The 24,747-nt window shown below is 36.2% G+C and overlaps 2 protein-coding genes across 4 annotated transcripts; both read left to right on the forward strand.

The window, feature by feature from the left end:
• The first annotated feature begins 13,031 nt into the window (after window positions 1-13,031).
• On the forward strand, window positions 13,032-22,091 carry LOC104239276 (probable polygalacturonase). Of its 3 annotated transcripts, none has more exons than XM_009793874.2 (9): window positions 13,032-13,238; window positions 13,354-13,400; window positions 13,513-13,606; window positions 15,196-15,297; window positions 16,053-16,996; window positions 18,180-18,300; window positions 20,045-20,219; window positions 20,652-20,722; window positions 21,163-22,091. In XM_009793874.2, exons 5-9 carry the CDS (start codon window positions 16,520-16,522, stop codon window positions 21,792-21,794), a joined length of 1,476 nt encoding a protein of 491 aa, XP_009792176.1. In that variant the 5' UTR covers window positions 13,032-13,238; window positions 13,354-13,400; window positions 13,513-13,606; window positions 15,196-15,297; window positions 16,053-16,519; the 3' UTR covers window positions 21,795-22,091. The 3 variants fall into 3 exon arrangements, with proteins under 3 accessions (XP_009792176.1, XP_009792175.1, XP_009792174.1); XM_009793873.2 differs by having other exon boundaries at window positions 13,513-13,578; XM_009793872.2 differs by lacking the exon at window positions 13,513-13,606.
• Window positions 22,092-23,184: 1,093 nt separating this feature from the next.
• Window positions 23,185-24,686, forward strand: LOC104239275 (zeatin O-glucosyltransferase-like). The gene has a single exon (XM_009793870.2). It carries the CDS (start codon window positions 23,185-23,187, stop codon window positions 24,637-24,639), a length of 1,455 nt encoding a protein of 484 aa, XP_009792172.1. The 3' UTR covers window positions 24,640-24,686.
• Window positions 24,687-24,747: the final 61 nt, after the last annotated feature.

Genomic DNA, 24,747 nt, shown 5'->3' on the forward strand with positions numbered 1-24,747 from the left:
TCTATTCTATTCTATATTCTATTCTATTCTATTCTATTATATATTATATATTATTATTAGAAATTAGAAAAGATAGTATATGAAAGAGCCTACACGTGGTTTGCTAGTAAAGAGAATTAGATATACGTGTTAAATGGGCAATTCAATAGGCCTGTAAAGGGCACGAAATCAGAAGCCACTAAATAAACATACATTAATGCTACATTAGCTTTTTGTCAGCTTTTTGTATAGAAGCATACTGTAATGTGGGGAACACCTTTTGTACAACTAAGACTACTATATGTATAATGGTTCAATGCTGTGTTCGTACAGCTTGACCATTTATATATATATATATTGGACCTCACCAGATAGGTTGTCATAATTGTTGCATAATAATCCAAGATTAGGTCCTTTGAAAGTTTGACAAATTCCCTAGAAACAAAAATTACACTATAAGTAACTACGAAATGATGAATAATCACATAAGATAATAGTAATCAAACAAGAAAAAACAAATACATATCATAAGATTTCATGTGTTTACTAAGTTGATCCACCTGATGCATAGCTAGACTAAAAGGAACTTTATTGGGCTTAACCTTACTAGTCTACTTGCTAAGAGTCACAAGTTGGATTTGCACCGAGAATTAATAACGTGGATTGGGCAGCAGACGAAGTATCGAAAGTTCAATATCGAGAACCGTACCGAAATATTGAACTTTTGAAAAAATTATATCGAATTAATACTGAAGAATCGAAGAACCGATACCGAAATATCAAATTAATTCGGTTCGATTTGGTTTTTCAGTTTTTTTTAGATTTTATGTCCACCCCTAGCTGGAGTGATGAAGACAGCTCAGAATATGAGGAAATAGCAAACTTGTGCTTTATAACTATTTTAGAAAATGATATGAAAAAATACTCTAGCTGCTAGACTGATGAAGACACATTAGATGATGAAAGCAAAGAATTGGAAACTATTTCATGGAACGAGGTGAAACAAGCGAGGTAAGATCCTATGACTGTGATGGTGTAATGAGTTACATGATATTCTTGATCTCACCCTAAAGGGTCTCAAAAGATGTTGAATGGATTGAAAAGAATCAATAGGGAAAAGAAAGACTAGGAACTCAAACTTGAAGTATGTGAAATAAAAAAAGATGTACTTCAAGATGAGGTTTAGGAATCACAAATGCAACTAAATGGCATGTGCAAGTCCAACAGTCACAATTCTGTCAAGTCTAATCAGGCGACTTACAAGTCAAGTAGAAAAGGGCCGGCTAGAACTAAGTCCACAAGTACTAACACAAGTGATAAATCAAAAATCGGATAAATCACTATGTCATTACTGTAACAAGGTTGGACATAAATATTCCTTTTGTAGATTTCATAAGTCTAATGTTTTAGGATGGATTTAGAAACCCAAAGATAAACTTGATTCCAGTAGAACTAACCATCAAGGACCCAAGCAAGCTTGGGTACCTAAAAGAAAGTAATAATTCTATTTTGCAGGAATACCACAGAAAGAGTCGCAAAGGAAAATGGTACTTAGACAGTATGTGTTCTAGTCACATGACATGTGACAAAAATCTGTTCAAAGAAGTTACAAAGATAAATGGAGGACGTGTCAAATTTGGTGATGATTCAAAAGGAAAAATAGTTGGCACAGTTTCATTCAACAACAATTGCGATATTAATGAAGTACACATTGTAGATGGACTTAACTATAATATCTTGAGTATAACGCAACTATGTGATTCAGGGTACGAAGTCAAATTCAAGAAAATAGGATGTGACATTGAAGATGAGTCAGGTAAAACAATACTTCCACGGAAAAGGTATGGAAATATTTACATTCTTGATGGCATTGAAAATTTAGATAGTCACACCTGCTTAGCGTCTATATCTGATGATCCATGGTTGTGGCATAAAAACTTGATCATGGAAGCATGCATCTATGGAGAAACTCTCTAAGAATGATTTAGTCATTGGACTTCCCAAACTCAATTATTCTAGAAATCATGTATGTGATGCATATCAGATTGGTAAACAAACCAGAAACTCTTTCAAAAACAAAGACATTGTGTCTACGACCAAGCCCTTACAATTGCTTCATATGGACTTATTTGGACCAACTAGAACTGCTAGCATTGGAGATAAACGATATGCTTTTTTTATTGTTAATGACTACTCACATTTTACGTGAGTGATCTTCCCATCTCATAAAGATGAAGCTTTGAAAAATTTTGAGATTTTCTATAAAAGAGTTGAAAGAGAAAAAGTGTATCTCATCACAACCGTCCAAAGTAACCATGGAGGAGAATTCAAAAGCAGAGCCTTTGAAGATTTCTGCAATGATCAAGGATATACCCACAACTTTTCAGCTCCAAGATCACCTCAACAGAATAGAGTAATTGAGCAGAAAAATCGAACTCTACAAGATATGGCCAAAACAATGATATAAGAATATTCCCCACCAAATCACTTTTGAGCAGAGGCAGTAAGCACAACCTGCCACTGTCATGATCCAAAATCCACTAATAATCATGATGGCGCCTAACACTGTCGTCAAGCAAGCCAACAGTGAATGATTAACTTAATTACTCATTTTAGTATTTTTAAAATCATAATTTTCGTTAATTAAATAGAGAAATAGAATTTACAGGGTAAATGATGATATTTACACGAACTACAATAATGAACCACCCTTAGGAACCTCCAAAACCCGGTCTCACAAGTGCATGAGCATCAACTAAAAAATATAATAAAATACAACATCTGTCTAGAATACAAATTAGACAGGAACATAAATAACTCTGATGGAGACTCTGCAAGTTGCGGATCGTAACATGAAATGCAGCTTACGATAAGTCCCCGCAACATCCACGCCTCTACGCCCAAAAGACCATCGCACATATATGTACCTGCACAAAAATATACAGCAAGTGTAGCATGAGTACGTAAATCAATGTGTACCTAGTAAGTATTCAGCCTAACCCCAGAGAAGTAGTGACGAGGGATCGACATCAATACTTACTAGTGGTCCAACAAGACTGATACAGTAAGAGGTAAACAGATATGCGCAAGAGTAAATAAACGAAATAAATAAGTATAAATACGTAGTGAAATCCTCCTCTCAACAATAAACTCAAACTCTCAATTAGTAGTCACCTCATCCATCGGATGTGTATGTGTGTGTACACACACACACACACACATACACACACACACACACACACATATATATATATATATATATATAATGGATCTCACTAGATAGGTTATCATAATTCAAATCAGGAAAACTCCCAGATACACTGATTTTTAGACAAATGATATGCACGTTTCGCATAGAAGTATTTTATAGAAATGTCAAGGCGTACGGCCCGATCCCATAATAATCTGGTATATACCCACAAATACATCTATTATATTGCTGAGGCAAACGGCCCGCTCCCATGAGAGTGTGGTACATACTCTTACCGAGGCGAACGGCCCGATCCCATAGACGTGCGCACTGCTGAGAGTCGAACGGAATCTATCCTGTCGAGGCAAACAGACCGATCCCATTAGAATAACAAGCTTCGACGGGTCCTTGACCCTACTCATGAAAGGATATGTGAGTGATAAGGAGCATCGAGAAAACCTTTCGATGATAATGCATAACGTGGGAGAAATTTGTAATTTAAGTACAATTAGTCGCGGCTAATTATGAAGCTCGTCGAATCTCAACAAAAGCGAGTCTATTACTCTACACAAGTTTAGTCTCAAGTCGTAATGTAAAATAAAGGAATTTAATAGGCAAGAGACTTCTCACATAGTGCAGCTATAGCATGGTATGAACCTAAGTCTACCTGGACATTAACATGAATTTAGCTACAATGGACTCTCGTCACCTCCTGCGTATGTAGCCCCCGCAACAAGTAGCACATATCAAATGCATCACCTAAGGGTAGCTTCCCCCTCACAGAGTTAGATAGGAGACTTACCCCGCTTCACAACCAAATTCAAAATTCTAATAAACCTTTGCCTCGCGAATTGGTGTCCAAAATCTTCAAATCTAGTCACAAACAATTCAATATACTCAACACGAATCGTAGAAATTAATTCCATATGAAATTACTAATCTTCCGAATAAAAATCCGAAATTCATCTCAAAATTCAATAGAGGGACCCACGTCTCGAATCTCAAAAAACTCACAAAATCCGAACACCCATTCCAATACGAGTCCAACCATACAAAAATTATCAAATTTCGACATTGGATTGCCTTTCAAATCTTCATTTTATATTTTTGGAAAACTTTATAAAAAATCTGATTTTTCTTCCATTAATTTACGGATTCATGATGTAATTAAGTATGGAATTATAAAATATAATCAATACATGATAGGGAACACTTACCTCAATTTTTTCCCTTGAAAATTTCTCAAAATCGCCCTTTCTCGAGCTCCAAATTATTAAAAATGGAAAATGGGACGAAGTCCCTTTTTCAGAACTTAAATCTGTTGCCCAGTAATTTACCATATGCGATCGCAGCCAAACTCCTGCGATCGCGAAACACAAAAATTTTCCAGCATTTTCTTATTCTATGCGATCACAACCATTCTCCCATGATCGTGAAGAACAAATTTTTCCAACAACCTTCTCCAACTCTTCCGGATAGCCTCTAGTATAATGGTCAAAACTTTTTGTACAAAATTCCAAATAATAAATGGTTTAACTTTCTGAAAATTAGACACCAAGATCTACGATTTTCATTTTTTGGTCATCTACCAACTCCTTATAGATTTCAAGATATAAGCTGCTAAAGTCAGCCCTGTGCAACACAAATTTCTTCTTCGCAATTTCTAAACATCCCGGACAGCCTGTAGAGTACCAACCATAACTTTTTGTACACAACTCCAAATGCCAAAGGGTTTAAATTTCTGAAAACTAGACACAAAGAGCTACAACTTTTATTTTTGAATCATCTCAAATTTCTTATAGATTGCGAGATATAGGCTTCCAAAGTCGGGTCAGCGCAACAGAAAGTTTCCTCTACGCGATCGCGGAGTGTCTTCCGCGATCGTGAATCACTGGCCAATTTCTCCTATTTTACTCATCGCGGTCGCGGCCAATTCCCCGCGATCGCATAGCACATTGTTGTAGCCAAAAACTAGCAGCTAAAAAAGATCTAGAAATGACCCGAACCACCCCGAAAGTCACCCGAGCCCCTCTAGACCCTGTCTGAACATACCAACAAGTCTCAAAACATATCACGGACTTAATCGAGGACTTAAATCACATCAAAAAATGCTAAAAACACAAATCACACCCCCAATTCAAGCCTAATGAAACTACGAAATTTCAACTTCTACATTCGATGCCAAAACCTATCAAATCAATTCCGATTGACCTCAGATTTTGCACACAAGTCATAAATGACATTACAGACCTACTCCCACTTACGGAATCGGAATTCGAACCCGATATCAAAAAGTCCACTTCCGGTCAAACTTTCAAAAACCTTCAACTTCCAACTTCCGCCAAACGACCCTGAAATGACCTACGGACCTCCAAATCCACATCCGGACGCGCTCCAAAGACCAGAATCACCATACGGAGCTATTCACAATCTCGGAATCCCAAACGAACACCGATAACATTAAAATACACTTCAGCCCAAATTCATGAAATTCTTCCAAAATGCCAACTTTCCACAATAAATGTTAAATGCTTCCGGGTCATCCAAAACCCGATCCGGGTATACTCCTAAGTCTACAATCATCATACGAACCTATTAGAACCTTCAAAGCCCGATTCTGAGGTCGTTTATTCAAAAGTCAAACCTTAGTCAACCCTTCCAACTTAAAGCTTCCGAAATGAGAATTTTCCATCTGAATCAACTCCGAACTTTCGAAAATTCAATTTTGACCACACGTGCAAGTCATAATACCTGAAGTGAAGCTACTCAACGCCTAAAATCGATGAATGACACGCTATAGCTCAAAACGAACGATCAGGTTATTACAGCCACATTCTCAACAGATATCTTATAAGACCCATTTTGAAGAAAACTCCATATAAACTATGGAAAGGCAAACAACCCAACATAGGCTACTTTCATCCATTTGGTAGTAAGGACAACGTTGGAAATTTTGATCCAGTGAGTGACAAAGGTATCTTTCTAGGTTATCCTATTAATAGTAGATCTTTTAGAGTTTATCATAAATGTACTTTATCTATAGAAGAGTTATTACATGTTATATTTGATGAAAATAACACTATGGTCGAGAAAGAAATTATTGCAGGTGATGAAGATATCAACCAAGAAACATCACAAACACGCAAGTCACAAAAGTCGACTGATAGCACAGGCGTAGTCATAGAGTTGACTAATGAACTTGCCAATAATCAACCTGAACCACATAAGGAGTCAACTACTTCTACGATTGGAATGCATCCAAATGAGTGGAGAAGTAAACCAGAATATCCTCAAAAGTTTATCATAGGAGATCCAAGTGAAGGAATGAAAACAAGGGGAGCTCTTAAGAAGAATGCAAATATAGCACTCATCTCTCAGATAAAACAAAAGAAAGCTAAGGAATTCTTAAAGGATTCCAGCGGGGTACAAGCAATGCAGGAGGAACTCAATCAATTTGATAAAAATCAAGTCTGGGAACTGCTACCTAAGCCTGCAAATGCTGCCATAGTTAGAACCAAATGGGTTTTCAGAAATAAGCTGAATGAAGATGGAAAAGTTGTGCGAAACAAAGCCATATTAGTAGTTCAATTCACAGCAGGAAGGAGTCGACTATGATGAAACTTTCACTTCGATAGCTCGACTAGAGTCTATACAGATTCTTCTTGCATATGCATCTTTCAAAGGATTTAGACTTTCCAGCTGGATGTCAAAAGTGCCTTCTTAAATGGCTTTATTGATGAGGAGGTGTACGTAAAACAACCTCCTAGTTTTGGAGATTCACAATTTCCTTACCATCTGTATAAGTTGACTAAAGCTCTGTATGGACTCAAACAAGCTCCTCGAGCCTGGTACGAAAGCCTTAGCTCATTTCTACTTGATCATGGTTTTACAAGAGGTAAAGTAGATATTACATTATTTATCAAAAGATCATCAGGAGGTAATCTTATTATCCAAGTCTATATTGATGATATTATTTTTGGAAGTACTAACCCTCTTTTGTGCGAGAAATTTTCTAATCACATGCAAAGTGAGTTTGAAATGAGTATGATGGGAGAACTTATATTTTACATTGGACATCAAATTTAACAATTTGGGGAAGGAACTTTTGTATGTAAAACCAAATATACAAAGGAAAATTGACTCAAAAGTTCGGCATGAGAAGTGCTAAAGCAATTGGTACACCAATGAGACCATCAACAAATCTCAACAAAGACAAGAAGGGAAATCCAGTAGATGAAACTAAATATCGTGGAATGATTAGCTCTTTACTTTACTTAACTACTAGTCGAACATATATTATGTTCAGTGTATAAATGTGCCAAGTTTTAGTCAGCTCCTAAGGAATCGCATCTGACTGTAGTAAAGAGATTATTTGTTATCTCATCAGAACTGTTTCATATGGACGGTGGTACCCGCGTTCTAACAATTTTAAACTTGAATATTTTTCAGATGTTGATCTTGCGGGTGATAAGGAAGACAGTAAAAGCACAAGTGGAACATGACAATTATTGGGAAGGGCATTAATATCATGGAACAGTAAGAAACAAGGCTTAGTTGCATTATCCACAACTAAGTATATTGCCATTGGATAGTGTTGTGCACATTTACTATTGATGTCTCATCAACTGGGTGACTATGAATTATCTTTTAAACCTATTCTAATATTTTGTGATAATTCTAGTGCTATATGTCTCTCAAAGAATTGTGTGCATCATTCTAGGGCTAAGCATATAGATATTAAGCATTATTTCATTAGAGATTATGTCATTAAGGGAGATATAAAGTTATCATTTGTTGACACTGCTGATCAACTAGCAGATATTTTTACTAAGCCTTTACTTGAAGATTGATTCTGGTCTTTAAGAGAACTACTTGGCATTACTTCACTTGATCATAAATATTAAGACTTATGTGTTAATTTTAATTCTTGTGCATCTAATGTTTTTAGTTTTCTTTTCTTCTACAAGTACGCATTAATTGAGCGCCTCCGATTTCCCTCTCTTTTCCCATTAGTCGCGACTTTCAAGAAAGGAAAATCAATCATCATGTCCTTTCATTGACACCCTTTTCTTTCATGTACTCAACCGCCAAACCTTTTATTTTTAACCCTCTGAACCATCTTCCCTCTTCTTCATTGTTCTTATCGCTCATAAACCCTTCTCCAAAATTCCTTCAATGGCAAAACAGTCCAAGAATCCCTTTGCCTTCATAACAAAAAGTACTCGTTCTAAAGGAAAACTCTCTTCTCAACCTCTAGAACAAGTAGACGTAGGGTCTGACCACTCTGAAGGGTTTGCCTCTTCTCAGGCAGAACCATCTGACCACTCTCACCGAATAAGAGAAAAATATTTTGGAAAAAGGCCCATGGAAGACCCCCTGAATGTTTTACCCCTAAGAAATCCAAGGTAGACCTGTCGGGTTTTTTGGAGTCATACCTCAATTTTTGGGATACTCCAAATAGAGATTTCATTGTTGCTCTCAAAGAAAATCCCACTGCCCATGGCAAAGTAATCGATCTTGACGACATGGAGGCCCTTAATTGTAAGGTAAAGGATCTGTTTGTTTTTCAAGGATGGTCAAAATCCTCTCTTTATCCCTCCCAAAGTCTATGAACCTTTAGTGAGGATGTTCTATGCCAATCTTCATTCTAGCAAGCCTGATAAGTTAGAATCCCTAGTTCTAGGAAAACGCATTGTCCTTGATTGTGCCATGTTTGACTCAATTTTTCAGTGTAAGTGCTCTGGTTTTCCAATGCTTTTCAAAAATACCTGGCCTAAAGATTTTGAAATTTCTTTTGATCAAGCAAAGCCTTGTATAACTGAGTGTCCATCTAATTTCCTCCCTAACCAGTTAGGTCCCGGTGATGTTGGTTTCGAAACCCGAGTTCTGGCCCACGTTGTTGCAACTACCCTTTTTCAACCTTCTCTTAACGAAACACCTTTCTTGGCTACTGTCTAGTGACCAAGATTAAGGTCAAATTGTCCTCATGGGTCATAAATTTTATGGTTGAAAGTGCTGATGACCCCACCAATCTACCTTATGGTATGGTTATCACCCTTCTGTTGGAAGCCCACAATATCTCTATCTTAGAATACCCTTTTATCTCTGTTTTTAAATCCTACAACTCTAGAGCCTTTGTCAGTATGGGGTATGTGCGTGTTAAGGGTTCTTGGGTAAAGAAACGAAAGGAAGAAATCAAGAATGTTCAGTCTGATTCAAAGGTAAAAGCCTCTGGTTCCCATCATAGTGTAAATGATCCTGATCTTGTATAAAAATTGACTGCTATTGATAATAAGTTGACCATCATCAAGGACCTTCTTGTTGTAACTTAATCAACCGTTGGGGACATTCATGCCATCTCCAAAGAGACAGGGTCCGATGTTTCAAAGATAAGGGTCAAAATTCTCAAGCTAGCAGAAAACGCAGTCAAAGCCTTTAAGTAAGTACATGACAAAATTGATGGGGTGACAGTTTCAGCAAATGCCAGCTTGAAGTGTCATTGGTTTTTTGTAATTTCTCAAAATTCCTTTCAAGGATCAACTCCCTTGGGTTTGTAATCTCTCAAGATTCACGTCAATCAAGAGTCAAGAAGGCCTCACGAAGTATATATACATTTGTTCCAGGCTTGAAGCAGACAAACTTTAAACGAACCACTATCACTCTTTTTATTCTACTCCGAACAAGCATTATAGTTCTCTTTAGATTTTTTGAGTAATTAATGAGAGAAGAAAAAGAGATAAACACTGGTGAGGTATTGTATAAAGAAGAGAGAAGTGACATAGTGACTAAGCTGTTGGTGTAAAGCTACATCAACCATCTTGTAATTGAGAAACTTCAAATACTGAAAGAGAGCAGCCTTGCAAACCAAAAGGACTGGACGTGGGATTCACATTAAATCTGAACCAGTATAAAAATCCTGGTATCGTTAATTCCTACACTTTATTTCTGTCTTATTTTTATTATGTTCTTATCTCTAGTCGACTAATTGGTAAACCAGTCAACTACTTAGAATATAAAGAAGAAAAATCGACAATTCACTCATCCCCCTATTGTACTTTCAAGCTTGATATACAAGTCATCTCTAAGAGAGATAATTTTAAATATCTTGGGTCTATTAATCATGAAAATAAGGAAATAGATGAGGATGTCACACATCGTATTGGAGCGGGGTGGGTGAAATAGAAACTCGCATATGGTGTTTTATGGGATAAGAATATACCACCTAAACTTAAGGGTATACAGAGTAGTTGTTAGACCAACCATGTCGTATGGAGCAGAGTGTTAGCCATTCAAGAACTCTTATGTCCAGAAGATAAAGTAGCAGAATTAGAGATGTTGAGATGGATGTGTGGGCATACCAGGATTAATAATATTAGATGAAGATATTCAGGACAGGTTTGGAGTAGCCTCGATGGAAGACAATATGCGGGAAGCGAGGATAAGATGGTTTGGACATGTGAAGAGGAGAAGCACAGATGCCTCAGTGAGGAGGTGCGAGTGGTTGAACTCGGTGGGTCTAAAGAGAGGTAGAGGTAGGCCAAAGAAATATTGGGGAGAGGTGATTAGGCAGTATTTAGCGTTGCTCCAGCTCACTAAGAACATGCTCCTTGATAGAAAGGTGTGGAGGTTGAGAAGTAGGGTAGAATGTTAGTAGGTAGTCATATGTGTGTCTTTCCCGTTCCAGTAGGATTAGTAGTTAGCCGTGTATTTTATTATTGGTAAATCTCTTCAACTACATGTTGTTCATTAAGCTTGTTTCTTAATATCTTGTTGTTGCTATAGCTTTCTTTTTATCTTTTCTTGAGTTGGGGGTCTTTCGAAAACAGCCTCTCTACCTTCAAGGTAGGGGTAAGATCTGCGTACACCATGTCCTTCTCAGACTACACTTGTGAGATTATACTGGATTTATTGTTGTTGAGAAGGAAAAATAAAAAAGGTTAGAAAAGTTACATTACCTTGTAATTAAACAATGTAATTTTCATCAATTCACACCTTTCCCTTGAGAATTGGAGAGTGTAATATCAATTAAACCCAATTTCATACTCTTGGTCAGATAAATATGTCAAATTGTGTTATTACCTAATTACACTCAAATCTAATTTTTTTAGTGGTTTTCCAAACATGTTCTAAGGTTCAAGTTGCAGATGAAGGTTATGTTCCCCATTAATGTATGAAGTTAAATTCAACCGGTACTTAATTTATCTACCAACACACTTTCTCTTTGATCATTTCAAAGAACAATTCCACAAGTTCTCCGCTCTTTTGTAAATGTTGCTTTTTTATCATATATTCTTCAGGACGTAGTTGTCGTTTTTTTGTTTTGATTTGAAGCAGTGGAAATCCTAAAAAGGATTTTAATGGTTTTATAATGGGAAAAGAAAGAGCTTATAAATTACAATCCAAATCGATGCATTCAACACAAAAATACATACTTAACAGAGTTGTCGGACGAGTCATTGCCGAAGGGAAGCTGAAGCAATGGGTTTTTATACGACGACTAATGAATGTGAGGAAGAGACTAAAGAATTTAAATACTATTATGGTATTGACAAGTGAAAGTTTGCAGCATGGGCATGTGATATCATGTGATATTTAAAGTTAGACAATAAGAATAAAGTTCGAATGCTCTACAATTGTATATCTGTCGAGCATGTGATACTCTATTAAGTCCAGTAAATTTAATGTTAGTTGGAGAAAGAAATTCTTCGGCGCAAGATCAGAAAAAACTTTTTGTATAGTATTTACATAAATAATATTTAATATTATTTTACCACAAGTTAAATGATCTTGACCCAATAGTTTGGTAGAATATTATTATAAAGGGAAGTGTGCTCAATTCTCCTTAGTTCGAAAAACAAAATATACATACCCATTCTTGAACCTACGACCTTTACAAGCTAAAATATGAGCTTGACTAGTGGATCAAGAAGCTCTCTTTGCAAGAAAGCGGTGTCATTAATTATATATTATTTTATTTTTGTAGAATATTAGTATAGATATTTAATATATTTTTTCCGGCAAAGCAATATCGGATGACGCCGCTTATTACCATGTGCATCCGTCTGGCACAAGATCATCGAATTCAATGAGAATCTCGATGAAAAACAGGCATTTGAATGCAACTAGAGCCATGGGCGGAGCATAGCTGAGGCCTTTTACTAAAAAATTACACTGTGTGTATAAAATTAAAAAAAAATATGTATAAATATTAATTGTTGAATCCCCTTAATTTTTTTCATGAGTTTATATTGTTTATTTTTTTGAATCCTTTGATAAAAGTCTTGCTTCCGCCGCTAGGTAGAGCGCTTAGAGGGATTGTTTGCATGAGAATATTGCAAAATGAATACGAAACTATATGACAGGAAAATAGTTAATTTCATCTTCATGATACTAAGTAGGCGTTCAGACATAAAAATTGTAAATTTTGAAAAAAAATAGTGTTTGGAGTTAAGTTGAAAAATAGTATTTGAAATTTAAATTTTTTTTTAAAAGTGTATTTTACTTGAAAAAATATTGCAGTTTTCAAGAAAAAATACACTTTTAAAAAAAAATTATGGACAAACGGAGCCTAAAATATTATCGTTTGAATAATATTTTCAATATCACTACTTTTAACTATAATAATAATAATAATATTTCATATCATAAATAAAATCTATTGGCAAAAGAACAGCCATACGAAGCGCGGAGTAACGACAAGTATCTAATATCCGATACTAGAATGACTATTTATTTATTTCCTTATTTTTGTTGGCATTTTAAAATTACTAATTCATCAGTTCGGTTATACAAAATACAAAATAAAATAAAAACTCAAAAGTCACTTTAAGGGGTCGTTTGGTTCAGTTAAACAAATCACAAAAGACGTTTATATGTCGTGTTAAAAGAAAACTCTAAAGTTGCCTTCCTTTCTTCCTTCTTTCACTCATTTTTCTCCGTCTTTTGCGGATCCTAAATCAGGTCATCAGTAATCTGGGACCAGGCGGAAATCCATTAGTTGCAAAAAAGTTCCTTTCTTTTCTTCTCTTTTGATTTTTTGTTTTAATAACGAAAACGATCTTCAAAAGTGGTAAATTTCTCTTTATTATATAATTGGGATAATTGTTGGTGTTAATTTTTGGTATAACATTCTCCCTATTTGTCAGAGTATAATTCAATTTGATTCTTCGTTTTTTTGTCTCCAGTTGTTGCTCTGCTCCAAGTTCAGGTTCTTCTTCTGCGACATCACCAGGTAATGGATATTATTTGCTCATTGTTTCTACGTTCTTATCACTGAATTTAGTCAATTTTCTTTTGTGATTTTATAATTGTTTCTTCTTTATAATTTGTGTTTATTTTGTAAGAAACAACATACCAAGGGGGAGCTAGAAGCCGGCTACGGGTTCGGCCCATTAGCTTTTGCTCAAACGGTACATTTTGTGTTAAGAAATTTATTAAGTATGTATAAATATTAAATTTAGAACCCCGTTATTAGCACTTGAAATCGTCGTTTTAATAATTTGTAATGGATGCATGATAAGTAGGGGCGGATGCACGTGGAACGAAGCAGTGTCACGTGACACCGCTTCGTCGGAAAATTATCCGAGATGTATATAGTAATATGGTACGGAAATAATAAGATAAAGGAAATGGCACCACTTGCCATATACTGTGGCTTGGCACACCGGTTAAGTTCCTAATTTTGCTCTAAGAGGTTCGAACCTCAACCAGATCCTTTTTTTGGCAAATATTTGAGAGAACTTCTATTGTCAAAAATTGTATATAGGTAGAATTGAACTCACGACCTCTTCTAACTTAAAACTCAACAAAACCAATGGATAAGGCTATTTCTTGTTAGGTACTGTGATACTCCCTAATTATCTGTCGTATTTCTCTTTTACACGCCCCTTAAGAAAATATTAAATAGGAGTGGTTTTTGACTGTTTTACCCTTATTTATCTCTTAAGATATAATATCTCTTCATTTAATATTTACTCATAATTGAGGTATTTGTAGTCTTCAAGAACAATTAATATTAAGGGTAGAATAGGAAAAAGATAATTAATTTAGTCTTGAACTTTTAAAATTACAAATACTTTGAGATAACTATTTTTAGAAATCACGGCAGATAATTTGAGACGGAGGGAGCAATTAATATTATTTATTCTCCGCTCTTCAATAAATATTGACATTGCTTACGAAAAGTCCTGCGTGCACCCCTGATGATAAGAGTCAAGAGTGTTGTTAAGAACATGAATTGTACTATGGTTATTCTTTTTCAAAAGTCAAAACTATAGCTTTCTTTTTTAATACAGGAAAAGGGCCTTTGAAAGTTGAATTCCAGAAAAAATAATTTTTCTTTGTTGCTTTAGTCCAAGAGTGCTTAAAAACAACTCCACTTATTTTGATTCTTTTCTCCAAAATGAAGAGATCCAAAGCAATTAGGACCGATTGGCAGTTTTGAGGCAAGCCGTGATGGGATCAAGACTGTTAATATTTTTTAGAGAGCCTATGAGTTATTATGGAGTTCTGATATTTGTGTTTGTTTCGTCACTTAGAATGTGAATGGACAGGTAATTTAGGGAAAACATGTTTAGAAGATCTTGGCCTGCCGGTTGAAATTTTTTGGCAGTTTTAGATGAGTCCTTTTTCATGGATAACAGGTCGTCCATATACAGCAGAGTCCAAAGATCTTATGAATATTCGGCTATTTTATCTTTACTGATTGATGTGGTTACTTCTCTCTATCTGTAGATCCTTCTAACTTTTTGCTTACCAGGATGTTTCTTGATCATGCACTTCCTTGGTAACCATCTTTTATAAGATTCTCTTTTACCAAAAAAAAAAGGACTATGCAAATGAACTTACGAAAAGTCTGTCGTGTGATCTCTTATCTTTATTTTCATCCTTTTTATGATGTCTAATTGGTAATTTATCCACTTAAAAAAGATGGCGCTTAATTGGTATCCTTATCGTGCCCAATTGAAATTCTCTTGCTTTGATGTTTTGCTTTTATTTCATATCTTGCTACACTTTCATTTGTATAGGTTGTATTTAATGAGCTCTACAAGATATTAGACTGTGGGAAGCCTTCCTTTACACCAAACAAAAGGAAAAACCAGTGATATTGTGTTTGTAGATTTGTAGAGGTGCGTTCATTCAAATTTCTACTTTAGGTTTATGTTTTATAATTTAACGTGCTAATACATGAGCAATCTTTGTTGGTTTGCAAGGTGAATTTGTTGAAATTTCTGATTTGTGATTGTGTTTTATAGCATGTTAGTGAGTTAATACCTGATGAGAAAAGGTTGTGCTTTATGACCCGATAAATATTATTGCTGCTCGAAGATAAACAACGGCTGCACTATTTTTTGCACCTTTTGTGAGTTACATGAAGGGAACTTCATTGAAAGTGTATTTATATCAAAGATACAACTTCCTATGAGACATCTTTTCTGAGTTCCAGTTGCTGCATCTTTATTTGTTACATTTAAGGTATTTTCTTAGACTAAAATTTATGTTAAGGAGTCGATATTGAAAGGCATGTGAATCGATAGAGGAATCATACAGAGCCAGGAGTTTTGTGTGCCGTTTGAGATTTTCATACAATTTCGTAATGATCTTCTGGAATCAAGATGTTGAAGAGTCGTTGCAGGTGTAAGCATTTGTCGTTCCTTTTTTCATATTTGTGAGAATTCGTGTAATTTGGATCTTTTTTCATCATGTGAAAAATTTAAGTATGCATTGCTTCCTGTTCTTTATTATTATAGTTATCTCGAGCTCTCATGGTGACTTTCGTGGTGACTTTCGTGGTGATTTTCGGGTGCTTTTTCTTTCTGTCTTAATTAGTATCTGTGGTACATTATTTCAGTAGTTTACCCTTTGCTTTTGAATTTCTCTTCAGGATGTGAATAGTGGGATTGATCTCTCATTCTTGCTACGTAACCCATTCAAAAGTGTGAGGAAGATAGCAATGGAATTGAAGGCAACAATTCAATAACTAATTTAGGAATTTGTGACCAATTGCTTTGACTATTATTTAGATAAGTGGTGATTGAAGAAATTTTCGTCGGTGTTTCTTTTTTTTTTCTTTTCATGTACTTGAAAATTTTATGAGATAAGCAGGGGAACATAGTATTACGCACTTTGGGTGAAATGCCACCATCCTCCAAACTATACTCTAAAATTTCATCAATAAGACAAAGACAAAACCCCAACCACCCTCGAACCCCCTTATTCTCTACAAATTTTTCATGCATGAATGAATAGCCCAGTTTGTTGACTCAAATCAAAGAAACCTAGTAGGAATCTGTCTCTCTGTTTGTGATAGGAGTGTTTTTTTCTCTTTTTCTCTGCATGTAGACATAGATTATGTCTACATGCAGAGAAAGTATGGAAGGACAAAACCAGATATTGATCAACAGAATCAAGGGAAACTTACGAAGGCCTTCATGGGTATCTGTGCTGCTTCTATTCACAGTTATCGCTCTAATTAGCCTCCTACAGATCAACAGGGAATATTCAATCAGCTTGTTGATCCCCTTGGATTTTGGATTAATCTCGGGCTCTCGGCCCGGCCCTCAGATAAGCAGCAGCTGCTCTGACTTCTTCAAGCAGGTGCCAGCAAGGAAAGTAGTGAAGTCGATCAGGGTTTTCGGCGGGATAGGGGATGGAAAAACCTCAAACACGGAGGCGTTTCGACGGGCCATGGAATTTATGGCGCGTTTCACGGACAGTGGTGGGTCCCAGCTGGTTGTTCCAAAAGGCAGGTGGCTTACGGGAAGTTTCAATCTCACTAGCAATTTCACCCTCTTCCTCGAGCAAGGCGCTGTCATCTTGGGCTCTCAGGTCATTCTTCTACTTCTACTAGTCTCTTTTAATATTCCTCAATCTTCTCTTTATTTTTTCCCATTCACTACGGAGTGCCTGGATCAAAACTCCAGAGTACTTTAAAAAGAAAATTTAGATTAAAATTTACATATTTGAATTTACTCATATAATGATTCGAAATATTTGAAAAGAGTTTGAGAAAATGGTAATCAAAGAAAAAACCTGTTTTACTTCCCAAATGGTAATAGTGTTTATGGGACAGAGGGAGGTATCTGTTATTAATCTGTGCATCCATGTTGTGCTGTGCTCTAATAAATAGCTCAAAGTTTTACTTTTTATATGTTCAGTACATCTTCAGTTTACTCATCTATCACTACTGCTCCTATTATATAAATCATATAGTAGAAAATATTACTCCACTGCTTGATGGTGGACTTTTAACTATCTTTTGGGGTGGGAAAGGGGAATCTTGGTGTTTTCTGCTATCCGCAGCCAGAAATTGGTTGGAGGGATATTCTCTGCATTCTTTTTTTTTTGTTGCTACTTTCTTTAAATTTATTGGGATAAAAGATGGTGAATTTCAGTACTATAATGGGGTGAGAAAAATGACAAAGAACATACAGGGAAGAAAATAACTTTATGACATAAAGATGTAACTATTACCTTAAGACTGTAGAAGAAGGGGTTGGATTCTCTATAGAGCAAATTATATTGGGATTAACAAAGAAATTATCTGGCCACATTTGAATCAATTAAATAGATGTTTATCGGTTGGTTTTCCGATTGGTTTGCTTGTCATTGCCCCTTCTCTTTATCTTTCCTGAGCCGAGGGTCTACCAGAAACAACCTCTCTGCCTTGTTAAAGATAGGGGTAAGGTCTGCGCACACACTACTCTCCCCCGACCCCACTTGTGGGATTACACTGGGTTTGTTGTTTTTGGATCTGAATCCCCAAGTGCTGGCCTAGATCCAGTTACTACACCAAGAAGTCGTATTATTTTATCCCCTGATGACTAAGGGCAGTCCTTCCTTTGTTTTGTTTTAGGGTCCAAGGTATTACTTTGTCTCACATGGCATTCCAGTCCAAACACTTGTTTATTTTCACTACTCTTTTTTTTCTTTGGGAAGGCTAAAGTTACTGTGCTATTCTTGTATAATTTCATATCACAAAATTCTGAATTTCTTTTCTCTTTGTTAAAAGGATCCAAAGGAATGGCCATTAATCAATGCTCTGCCTTCATATGGAAGAGGGAGAGAAAGACTGGGAGCGAGACATATTAGCCTCATTCATGGAAATGGTCTCACCAATGTTGTAATTACAGGTAATTTCTTACCCCATATGGTCAGAAGTCATTATTGTTCTTGCCAAGTAAGTGACAACTTGGTAGTTGCACTTAAAACTTATAAAGGATAGCGTAATGACAAAATATGTATTGATTAAAAGCACCAGGATGTTCAGCATTAATATGCTAACTGTTTGTTTTCGTGCCTTTTAGAAAGATTTTAGTGCTTGTCTTTATTGACAGAAAAATAAAAAGTAAAATCTGCAGTGAGGGTGAGCTGTTGCTTGCTTAGTTTACTGATGTCCTTTAATTGAAATATCTGCTAGGGTACTAGATTTGAAGTATTCATTTGGCAGCTGGAAATGCTTAGCGTTAATTTTCTTTCTGACGACACTATAGGCTACATACACATCTATAGGAAGGTCTGTTCGGTTAATGGTGTGCTAAACTAATCATGTTAGGACAGGGGCGGAGCTAGCCTTTAGGTTATGGGTTCAGCTGAATCTAGTAACTTTGGTCCAAACCCTATATTTATCTTAAGAAATCCATTGAATATGTACAAATAGTTAATTTGGAACCCAATAACTTAAAACACTTAGAATTCCGAACTCATAAGCTTCAAATCCTGGCTCCGCCTCTATGTTAGGAGGGACCATAACAAAAGGTGGAATTCTATTCTAATGTTGAAGTTCCTTGAATATGATGTCTGTAAGATCTAATACGTTGGATTGATAAGATTTGTTGCATTTTGGTTTTTATGCATGTGATGGTGACAGAATGTAGAACCTAACTCTAGTTCCTACTGGGTTGTTACATTGGAGCTGCTATTCTAACATGTAATTAGTTAATAGACTATGTTACCTGAGGATTTAGTGTTGAAGCAGATACTCAGAATTAGTAAATGAGAATACAAAGGAGTAGAATGGAATGGGGGATAACTAAGGAAAATAGACGCCAAGATGATTATTATCCACGTTTTCAATTTGGATCTCTCTCTCTATACACATACACAAAGACACACACTCTCCCCTTTTCATCCTCTCCTCCCCTTCCTCCCTGTGTTAGAGCTGCTGACATGTGACTTCAAAAGTTGGAAATTACTTTGATCACACTTTTAAAGATTGAGTATTGCCATTGAAGAATATATATACTCAGATTTGCCGATAAACAACGCGTCATATGCGTTAATAAATGCTGAAGGTCCTTTGCTGGATAAGTGCACAGGTTAAAGATCCAACACAAAGGCTACAAGAGTACTCCATCTTAATCATTGCATTTAAATGTCTAAAATATTTGTCAAAAGATTTGTTTAGGGGATAATCCAGATTCAGGAATTACTCTATTTAGTCAGATTTAGAATTTCACTAGAGAAGGTTTGCTTTCAATCATTTCTTGCATATGAGGGCTTTGTATACACACTTGCAAACAATGACCTTTCTACTACTAAGAATATAAATTGAATATTAAGTACTATTGCCTCGTAAAAAATGGTAGCTAAACTTTTTGACCACTACACCTGTATCATAATATGTGAGCATGCTCATATAGTTCTAGAAGTAAGCGTTCTATTAGTCTACTTAAAATATGGACTCTGATGAGTCTGCAATATTATATGCCTTGTGGTTATATTTATCTCAGTGATCATTCCTTTCTTTTCCTTTTGATAAGTTCATCTCGATGATCATTGTTTCCCGCTATTCCCCCATTTTCTTTCAAATAATAATGAAATTCTAGTGTGACTGCTTCTCTGTCTGCATCTTCAAATTTTTCAGCTTAATTTCAGGGGAAAATGGGACTGTAGATGGCCAGGGAAAGATGTGGTGGGAGCTTTGGTGGAATAGAACACTGGTCCACACCAGAGGCCATCTCGTCGAGCTGATTAACTCCCAGAACATCCTGATCCATAATCTTACATTCCTCAACTCCCCGTTTTGGACAATTCATCCTGTCTATTGCAGGTCCCTGCTCTCTTGATAATTGCTCTATCAATTTTTTATGACACTGCTTGCCTCTACTTGTTTGGTTCCCGGTCTTTAGGAAGCTAATGAACGAAGAAGTAATTATTTTACTCATGGAAATTGCTACTCATTATTGCATAGTATTTTTCCGAAAAGTTGATATTACGATTCAATTAATCAATCAAATAACTAGACGTCTATAATTAACCAGTATATTTAAAGGATCCGTTGTTGCCAAAGTAATATTTCTTGCTAGTCTTGAATGTTGAGGGCAAGAAAGAATCTTTAAAGATGTAGAGTTCAATCGTAAAACTTTGTTGAATAAATATGCTCTCTCCTCCTTTCATTTGCTTTCCTCACGATAACTACTTTTATCACCAAACTATCCCATGTTAGCTGGTAAAGTGACACTTGATGTTGCATTTTCTTCAGGAATATTGTAATCAGAAATATGACTATTTTGGCTCCTTGGAATGCCCCTAACACAGATGGCATAGACCCAGGTATATCCTCTGTATGTAATACTTGAAATTTGCCACTAGGAGAAAGAATAATGATCTTGAAATTCTATATTGTAGTTTATCTCCTGTAATTCTAATATAAAGCTAAACTAGAATGGAGGGAGGAGCAATTACCTCTTTTTCCATTTCCCCATCTATCTCAGTAGTGGTGGAGCAAGTATTTTCGTCAAAATATAAAGAATTAAACCCTTGAAGAAGTCAAGAGGTGTAAATATGTAGTATATATGCATAAAAAATTACCTAGCAACACAATATAATGTTTTGACGAAGGGGTGTCAGTTGACATCCCTTGAGTACATGTGGCTCCGCCACTGTATCTCAGGCGTACAAAGCTGTCCACTCTATTTTATTACTTATGCGAGATTGTATGATTAAGACTATTAACAACTTTTCTTTTATTCGCATAATTGTTTTGTTAGCAGACTCCAGCGTGAATGTGTGCATCGAAGATTGTTACATCGAAAGTGGTGATGACCTTGTAGCAGTGAAAAGTGGTTGGGACCAGTACGGCATGAAAATGGCCCGTCCAAGCTCAAACATCATTGTAAGGAGAGTGACAGGCACAACTCCAACATGTTCAGGAGTTGGTATTGGCAGTGAGATGTCTGGAGGCGTTTCTAATGTCATCATAGAAGACTTATACGTTAGAGATTCGGCAGCTGGCGTGCGAATTAAAACTGATAGAGGAAGAGGCGGATACATTACCAACATTACGATAAACAACATGAGAATGGAACGAGTGAAAGTGCCGATTAGGTTTAGCAGGGGAGCGAATGACCACCCCGATGAGAGATGGGATCCGAAAGCAGTACCTAAAGTAAGAGGCATTCGTATCAGTAACGTGGTCAGTCTGGAATCAAAGAGACCGCCCTTGCTAGAGGGCATTGAGGAAGCACCATTTTTGGACATACACATGGAAAACGTCAGTATATTCGGGCTAGCCCCAACTATGAGGTGGAACTGTGAATTTATCTCTGGCTCTAGCTGCAGTATTTTCCCTGCACCCTGTTCGCAGTTGAAGAATGAATCCACATTTCAGTGTTCAATTCATTAGACTTATTGTTCCTTTGGTCATTTTATACGAGATATACTTTAGCAAAATTCAAAATATGAACTTTTATAACTTGAAACTTGAAAATAGTCATATTCTGGGTTTAGAGTTTTAGGTGACGTGACATATCATGCATATACCACGCCAATTAGGAAACTGGTGAAACTCTATTCTTTTTACTGTAGTTTTCAGTCTCACTTTTCTTCAGACTAGACTGAGCTACATTTTTGTACGTTACGAAAGTTTTTTACACACATTTCTATTGACCAATTGAATACAAATTTACTCTCAATGCTAGAATAGCTTGGCCTCTATGCTTTATATTTATCATAGCCCCGGGGCTTAATTATTGGTTATTGTTATTGTTATTGCATGTCATCTATTTTATGGTTTTTATGCTTCTATTACTGTTTTTATGATTTCTGCTGTCATTAATTGTCTTTTCTTGTTTTATTTCTGTCTTCCTGAGCCGAGGGGGTCTATCGAAAACAACCTCTCTGCCCCATCGGGGTTGGGGTAAGGTCTGCGTACACATTGTCCTTTATCAATAACGCCAACCTCTTCATTCATAAACAGAGAAATTTAATTTTTCAATTTTTTATATGTTAAATCTTTGTTAATACAAGTATTTTTATTTTTATTTATTTTCAGTTGAGAACTTTTACAAGGAAGACTTCTTTTTTTATTAAGTTCGCATAATGGAATCAACACTCGTCATTTTTAGGAGCTTATACACCCTAAAACTAGTACTAATTATATATATACATATATATATATATACTATTCCCTCTGTTTTATATTTGTTTGAACTTTTTCGGAGTATGAGAGTCAAATTGTCTAATTTTTTAGCATTAGTTTGAATATAAATTTTTTAAAATAAAATTTGCATATTTAAAAACTATATCAAAACCACTATATATCAGTCATAGTAGTTAACCGTTCAAAATATTTAAAAACTATTTGCAGAATTCATAGATCATTCTTTTTAAAATGTATAGAGTATTATACTATATATAGCGTACAAATTCCGAAATTTTTGAATGGTTGAGATATGTTTGTTTAACCCAAAGATTTTAAACGTTTTAAGCACTTGCTCCTTTTCCCCTTCTTTTTCTCTCCCCATCAGACAAGAACCCTTGTTCTCTTTCCAAATCCGTCAATTAATAACAGCCTTTTGCTATTGGATGTACAGTATACAGAGATAGTAAGATAATGGCAAAATGCTTTTGAAAAGTGGCAAATGCAATTTGCCACGTTCTTGCCCCTTGCACGATGGATCCATGCACATGTGCCTATAAATAAGTTCTCAACTAGACAAGAAATCATCATTAATGTAGTGTTATTATTGAAATTTTAACCAAGCTCCTAGAATATTTTCCATTAATTAATAGTAATGGCTACCACAAACAATAACGTTGTGGTTGTGATGATTCCATTACCAGCACAAGGTCATCTGCAGCCATTGCTTGAGCTGGCTCGCCGCATTTTATCTTCTTCTAATTTTACCATACCCGTTCACTACGTTGGCTCCGCCACACACTTACGCCAAGCGCAGAGTCGCGCCCATGGTTGGGACCCTCTCACTACTCCCAATCTCCATTTCTCTGAGTTCCAAATGCCTACTCTCGACAACATTCCTCCTGATACCAACGACTTTTACCCTTCAAATTTAATACCCTCTTTCTACGCTGCTATGGAGTTTCGACAACCAGTGGCAGATCTTGTTAAGAATTTGTCTGCAGCAGATAAAGTCAAGAGAGTTGTTGTCATTCATGACATTCTCATGTCTTGGGTAGTTCAAGATGTTGTTGCCATACCAAATACCGAAATGTACTTTTTTCATGCTGTTTCTGCTCTGGACGTATGTTCTAGAATCTTGGAAGCAAAACTAAATGTTGATCCAGTCACGCCGCCAGCTGATGTTGCAGAAATATTGCAAGAACTTGCATCCATGGAACCTGGATCAGATTCACCACCACCATTAATGGTGAAATACGTGGAGAAACAAATGAGTTGCGCAGTTAATTATAGTGGCCTAAATATTTTCAGTACTTGTAAACCCATTGATGGTATATATCTTGATTTGATGCAACAAGCTTTCAAATCGTATGATGAGCATTGGAAAACATGGGGTCTTGGTCTTTTTATGAACCCTTTGGAAATGGAGCAGAATATCAGAAAAGACACGACTAGTACCCTGCCACGTCATCACCTATTGCAGTGGCTGGACAAACAAGAACCAAACTCAGTGATGCTTGTTTCATTTGGATCTGCAGCTTCATTTACTGATGAACAAATAAGAGAACTGGCACTTGGTCTTGAACAAAGTCAACAAAAGTTCATTTGGATACTGAAAGAAGCAGACAGAGCAAATGTCTTTGCTGATGAGAATATCAATCGGACGACCTTTGCTTTACCAGAAGGGTATGAGGAAAGAGTTGAAGGAAGAGGAATGGTAGAGCGGGGATGGGCCCCACAACTAGAGGTGTTAGGACACGCGTCAACTGGAGGTTACTTGTGCCATTGTGGATGGAACTCTGTAATGGAGAGCATTTCAATGGGAGTTCCAATTGCTGCATGGCCATTGCATACAGACCACCCGAGGACCGCTTTGTTATTGACCAAAGGTTTGAAAATAGGGATTTACGTTAGAGATTGGGCGCGTAGAAATGAGTTGGTGAAAGCAGAAACAATTCATAATGCTGTAAAGACTTTGATGGATTCGCCGGAAGGTGAAAATTTGAGGCAAAAAGCGGCGGAGCTGAAGGACGCGGTGAAAGCATCGTTCATGGATGGTGGTGCAACAAAAAAAGACATTGAATCTTTTATGTCTTATATCACTAGATAGATAACAGCTTGTTTGAATGGTTGTTATGCATCCTTTTATAATTTCTCGATATCATGCACCAGCAATATGAAAAATAAATTCGCAATATTATAAAGAAAAATTATGATA

The sequence above is a fragment of the Nicotiana sylvestris genome, chromosome 5, assembly GCF_000393655.2.
Source record: "Nicotiana sylvestris chromosome 5, ASM39365v2, whole genome shotgun sequence".
In the NCBI taxonomy this organism is placed as follows: domain Eukaryota; kingdom Viridiplantae; phylum Streptophyta; class Magnoliopsida; order Solanales; family Solanaceae; genus Nicotiana; species Nicotiana sylvestris.

Coding starts and splice junctions, on each gene's coding strand:
- LOC104239276 (XM_009793874.2), top strand. CDS start 16,520: ATGTCTACATGCAGAGAAAGTATGGAAGGACAAAACCAGATATTGATC. Junction 18,301..20,044: donor CACCAATGTTGTAATTACAG/GTAATTTCTTAC, acceptor GCTTAATTTCAG/GGGAAAATGGGACTGTAGAT. Junction 20,220..20,651: donor ATTCATCCTGTCTATTGCAG/GTCCCTGCTCTC, acceptor CATTTTCTTCAG/GAATATTGTAATCAGAAATA.
- LOC104239275 (XM_009793870.2), top strand. CDS start 23,185: ATGGCTACCACAAACAATAACGTTGTGGTTGTGATGATTCCATTACCA.